The sequence below is a fragment of the Geospiza fortis genome, unplaced genomic scaffold (assembly GCF_000277835.1).
Source record: "Geospiza fortis unplaced genomic scaffold, GeoFor_1.0 scaffold27, whole genome shotgun sequence".
NCBI classification, from domain to species: domain Eukaryota; kingdom Metazoa; phylum Chordata; class Aves; order Passeriformes; family Thraupidae; genus Geospiza; species Geospiza fortis.
In genome coordinates, this window is record NW_005054329.1 from 5,664,516 (window position 1) to 5,670,782 (window position 6,267).

General features: G+C 45.5%; 1 protein-coding gene across 1 annotated transcript; it reads right to left on the minus strand.

The window, feature by feature from the left end:
- Positions 1–837: 837 nt before the first annotated feature.
- On the minus strand, positions 838–5,461 carry PTGES2 (prostaglandin E synthase 2). Its single transcript, XM_005421317.2, has 6 exons — positions 5,237–5,461; positions 5,079–5,134; positions 4,349–4,501; positions 3,644–3,844; positions 3,226–3,343; positions 838–2,830 (listed from the first exon to the last, which is right to left on the minus strand). Exons 1-6 carry the CDS (start codon positions 5,459–5,461, stop codon positions 2,702–2,704), a joined length of 882 nt encoding a protein of 293 aa, XP_005421374.1. The 3' UTR covers positions 838–2,701.
- Between the last annotated feature and the right edge of the window lie 806 nt (positions 5,462–6,267).

Genomic DNA, 6,267 nt, shown 5'->3' on the forward strand with positions numbered 1-6,267 from the left:
CGCCCCGCCTGCCGTCGCGGGCGTCCCCCCCGCGGCTCCACCATTGGGCGATTCGAACGGCCCTGAGCGGTGGTAACCGCCCCCGGTAACCGCCCGCAGCGCCATGCGGCCGGCGCGAGCGGCCTCGGGCAGCCCCGCCTCACCGGCCGCAGCACCCTCACGGCTGCAGCACCCTCAGGAGGGGCTGCTCATCCCTACAGAAACGGGGAGGTCTGAAAAGAGGATGAAATAAGTGGATTAATAAGTAAATTTTTTTGGCGTTGCCTTTGAGATGAGTTTTACAGTCTTAAAGGTGACACCAGAATTGTGTACACAGCCACTTTTACTGTTAAGCAGAACTATACGCAGTTCTGGCCGTCCCCAACACAAGGACACTGAAATGTTGGAGGAGACCACAAAGTTGATAAGGGGACTGGAGCACCTTCCCTATAAAGACAGGCTGAGAGAGTTGGGGCTGTTCAGCCTGGAAAAGAGGTCGTGTGGAAACCTCAGAGCACCTTCCAGGATCTGAAGGGGGCTACAAGAAAGCCAGAGAGGGACTCTTCATCAGGAACTGTAGTGGTAGGAGAAGGTGAAAATTGAAAGAGGGGAAATTTAGGCTAGATATTAGGGAGAAATTCTTCCCTGTGAGGGTGGTGAGACACTGGCACAAGTTGCTCAGGGAGGTTGTGGATGCCCCAACCCTGGCAGTGCTCAAAGCCAAGTTGGATAAGGCCTTGAGAACCTGGTCTAGTGGGAGGTGTCCCTGCCCATGGCAGGAGAGATTGGGAGTAGATGATTTTTAAGGTCCATTCCAATCCCTTAACATTCTAAGACTCCATAAAAGGTGATACAAAATCCTGAAACAATCTTTATTTAATGTAATATTATTGGCATGTTAGTGTTACGGATATTCATCTTGAGAGGACTGATTCATGTACCACAGCAAGGAGAAGTGGAATCACTGAGCCCTTGGTGCTTCAGATTCTCATTTAACATGAAAATCTCTTCCCCCCTCTCAGGTTGAGGTGGATGCTGAAATTATCATCAAGGGTTTCTTCAACCTCCTGTTTATGCATGCTCAATAAAATTCTTTAAAAGAACATTGCCTGTTGAAACTATGGAACACAAGTTTCAGTACAGAACAGTTTAAAGAAATACAAGTCACAGCAGCCACGCAGCCATTTGTACTGTAAACATTTTCTTTCTCCCTTCAATGTCAGATCATAACTGAATTTGGAACTAGTCCTCCATTCAAAAAACCCAAACCTCTATCACCACCATTGTTATAACCAATAAAGGTACTCTCCCTGAACACATACTAGACAAGCAGTTGTATTTACAGACCAACTTCAGCTGCACCTGAAATATACAAACAAATCAGATTCCCTGAAACCTGCCTGTTCTAGGGAAACAGAACTCGATCAAGGTGGTAATTAAGGATACTTGGGCTGTGCAGAGGATCACTCACATTTGAAACTGCATTGTCTCTTGCTACGACAAATATGGTTTCTGCAGTTAGAGAGGGACTTTCACAAGGGGTAGTGGCTTCCCACTGATAGAGAGGAGGGTTACCTGGGATGTTATAAAAAAATTCTCCCCTGTGAGGATGGGGAAGCGCTGGCACAGCTTGCCCAGAGAAGCTGTTGCTGCCCCATTCCTAGAAGTGTTCAAGGTCAGGTTGGACAGGGCTTGGAGCAACCTGGTGTAATGGAAGGTGTCCCTGCCCAGGGCAGGGATTGGAACAAGATGGTTTTTAAGATCCCTTCCAACCCACACCATTCTATGATTCTACTCAGCACAGCTCAGAAGACTTAGCTACAGGTACAGCTCCTAATCTGACTGCCACATCAGCAAATCCTTTGTTACTCTTGCATGACAGAAACAGCTAGAGATCCCCTGGCCATGCAGATGGCTCTTAATCCTTATTTTCCTAAACAAGAACAAACTGATCTTCAGGGATATTCCAGAGAGATCTCATGCAAGACATGCCTTTCCAATAACTGCTCTGCATTTGTGATTTCAGTGTAGGCCATGTTCTTTGGGTGTAAAGGGTATGGTAAGAACTCAGATCTCACAAAGGGGACAGAATAAAGCCAGCCTTTATCCTTGCAGACCGTACAGAATCAAATCCTGAGAGAACCGTTTACATGGAAGAGTGAAAGCAGATGCCTTGCTGAGTGCAGCCTCGCTGCTGTCAGAGGAAGGGTGCCTTCTCCAGCACTGCAGATTCCTCCAGTTCCCTTAGCAAGAGGTTTACAAGATGCTATTGCAGGAAATATTGTCACTTAAAAACCAGTATCCAGTGTCAGTCAGGAAAACACTTCAGGTGACATGGATGAGTAGCAGAAGACAGCCTGAGGCAAAAGCTGGTCAGGCCTACCACATCTGACACAGCCATAAACCAGCCAAGAGTATCTTGCTATTACAGTAACCTGCTCTGAGGGTGTCTCTTGTCTGAAAGAAGCCTTTTTGCTGCATTCTTCAGTTCAGAGCATCTCCTTTCCAGCAGCATCCAAAATCTCTTTCTTTTACCTGTCCCCATCCTTCTACAAACACCCAGCTGGACCCTTCTCTCACAGCAACTTGATGTTCCAAACGGGGTGGTCTCTGTGCCCACATGTCAGTCCGTTAGGTGTGACCAGTCAACTCTAAAAATAAAAGCCATTTCTTCTGAAGTTTTCACCATGCAAGTACTTCAGGGAGGCAGCTGCAGCTGGCATCAGATTGCAACTCCAGTTTTTTCAATGACTTCTTCCATGCGCTGGTACCAAGGCTGAATATTGGTGTGAGCCATCATGTCATCAAAGGCTTCCAGCCCTTCCATGACCCGGAGTACCCCGTACACTGCCTGTGCAGAGCAGAGAGGTCAGAACAACACTGAAAAAGCAGTGGAGAATGGCTTAGGGTTCAAGCGTCTCAACAGCTGAACCAGTATTGCCCTTCCCCTGTCCTGCCATCTGATCCATCCTCCTGATTAGCAAGGAGGAGTGAGTGGCAGAAAGGTAATTAAGAATATGCATGTTTTTCCATGAGGAAATAGTAAGGATCAGGATCTATGTGCAGTTATGGAGAAGTCCCCACCACATGGGAACTGCATTACTACACAAAGGACAGTGTATCTCGTGTAGCTCAACTTCTCTGCCTGTACTTGTATTAACCATTAACCATCTCTGTATTAACAGAGATGAGCAGCAGGATAATTTGTGATCCACCTGACAATAACGACAGGGATGAAGCCCTTACCAGGTCAGCGAGGTTTGGCTGGTTCCCACCCATGAACTGTCGATTTTTGCCAACAGCTTTCACCCACTCGTTAACTGCTTCATACAAATCTTCTCGGACATCATCTCGAAGCTGGTGTCTGCATAAAGAGAAGAATCAGTTTGAACACACAAATTTGTTTCTTTCTTTAACCTTCTATCACCTCTCACCTTATGGGCTGGTCTTGGTTTGCAAGTATTTCAGAGTGAAGGGGCAGTCAGTAATTAAACAGTGGATGAGTAGAGGGGTTTAGTACCTCCAGTTACAGAAGTACAGTTGTTACTCATACAAGATTAAATGGTTCAGTTTGAAACTCAGGTTCTGCCCTTTGACAGCTGGGGTTCACAGCTAAGGAGGAGCTATTTCTCCTCTTGTATACTTGATGCTTAGTGATACCAACCTTTTCTTCAGCCTCTTGCTAACGAAGAACATGGCAACAGCCCCCACGTATTTGGCAAAGAGACCTTCCAAGGTGCCAAACTTCCCCTCACGGACAATGTAATCAAAAGATGCCAAGGCTTCTTTGGGGGTGCGGTAAACATTGGGGGAGATGAGGTGAACAAGCCAATCATCTGCCCATTTTCTCCACTTCATTTCTTCCCTGCGAGGAGTCAAAATAAAGTTTTCAGTGAACAAGGTTAATACAGATAGAAGGGCTACAGGAGGCAGGATCACCATTGCCTTAGCCAGAGATCCTTCCAAGGTCAAACACTCTTACCCAGGTACTCTGGTGGCCCCTCTAAAATGCACCCAGCAGCGCTATCTTTGGCAAGGCTCCTCCAATCTCCAACTGAATTTAAGACTAAGATAGAGCATTAGGTTTTCTGCCCAATATGAGAAATAAAGCAGGAAGGAATTCCCTCAATAGAATTCCTCTGTGGCACAAAGTAAAGGCCAAGAAGGAAACTGGAGGCAGCTGAAGGCCTGTACGCAATGGTGGTGGTAACTAGGCTGTCTAACAGCTTTGTTTTGAATTATGTAACACAGCAAACCAACGAAAGAAGCTTGAAACACTAACAGGAGTGTGACAAGACTAGTCAGACCTAGTGGGATTTTTAGGAGGCTTTACCTTAATTGGAGAGCCCAGAAACTGAAGAGCACTTACACTCTCACTTCTTTGACAGGATAGACTCTTTTGGTCTCCTTCTCATCCAGCATGAGCCAGTATTTATTCTCATACTCAACCACCTCCTTGCCTTTTTCAGTCACTGTTTTAACAGGTGGATAAAAGGACACGATTTCTTCTAAGCTATTCCTCCTGTGAAAAGAAACACAGCACTGATCTGGCTCCTACAAAAAAAGGAGCAAGAGCAAAGGCCAGATTCAAAGATACACACTATAAAAGTATAGTGCACCATGTTCCAGATTCTATTTGAAAAAAAAGAGAGACTGGAACAGCTACTTGCAAATAACTATTATTAGTGCACATGCCTTTGTCTGTGGTGGAGCAGAAATTTCTGCAGGCATAAAACTTCCTACCATTCTCAAGCATACCTAAAGGACAGGCCATAGGCACAACAATGCCATTTCATTCTAGATGTTATAACTGGCTAATTGTGAGCTCAGTTCCAGGACTAACACTAGTCCATATTTAAGTAGGTTTTGTGCAAACAGAATCTCACAGATGAGAAAATACTTCTGAAAGGTACAAGCTTTGCTTTACATCACACACATCACAACATATATAGGCATCACCCATAATATCACAACCAGGCTCAGGGTCACCCAGAGCTTCAGAGCCTGAGGTCAGCAAGAGACTTACGGCACTCTTCTAAAACTCTACTTAACCTGGGCCCTCCACATTCAACTCTTCTCTCATCACCCTGTTTCCTTACCTGGAAACAAGATAGGTCTTTATTGCACTGATTATCACCGAGGAGTCGTTCAATTGCTGAAAAACAGGATTAAAGCAACCATTTAAAAGAAACTGGTTAAATTGAAAAGGAAATTCTTCAAAATCTTTTCCCCAAGGCTCCAAGTCAGGGAGACTTACCAGAGGGCTCCCAGCATTGGCTAGCAGGATGGGCACCTTTCTGTAGGAAGAGAATTTGATCTCTTTCCTCATGATTGGGTTCACTTCCACAATTTCATAGGGCAGTCCATGATAATCAAGAAAAGCTCTGACTTTGCTGCAGAAAGGACATGTTTTATACTGGTAGAGAGTGAGCTGCAGGCTCCCTGCAGGCAGCTGGGGAAGAAAGAGAACAGAAGATTTCATTTTCTAATAAAGACTAAACACTACCTTCCTTCCACCCTTATTTCTGTCCTAAATGTTCTGACGTTCAGTATCTATGTCTGATCATGAGTATATCTTGGCTATCAGATGCTTTCTTTAAATGGTGTCAATTATTTAAATATTCACTATCCATTGGGACCAATAACCTGTTTCTCTACACATCTATTTAATGTGCTGGAAACTCCTCCTCACAGCCAGGAAAAAATAAGTTAAATCCAGACAGCTTACCCCTTTATGGTTTCTATTCTGTAAAACAGAATTTTATAGAAAAACAGAACCATTTGCAGTAATATTCAAATAAACAAAAATAAAGCCTTTACAAGACAATCCCTCCCTGACAACAGCCTCTGTTGAGGCCAAAAGGTGGGGAGAGCAGAGTTTGCATTTGATTTTAGGCACGTGTCTGCCCAAATTCACATTCCTGGGATTAACCAACCTGGGCACAACTGGCACAAGGCAGGGAAAGCCCAGGGCCACCGTGACATCACTTACGGGATGTTTGGCAAAGCTGCTGCACCTCAGCAGCCCTACAGGCCGTGCCTATCATTCCGTACACATTAAAGAACAAATGCAGGCACCCCGCTTTGTTTCTCATTCACAATTTACTGGGTTACACAACCCTGCGCGGATGCCGCGAAAAAGCAACGAGAAAAGGCTCCACATCCCCAAGGAAGCCCTCACTGACAGCCTTTCCTTACGGCTCCTCAAGGAATGCTCTGCCAGGGGCCTCACAGACCGTTTTAAGCTCTTCCCTCACTCAAAGCGGGGCAGAAGGAGCCGCTGGGTCC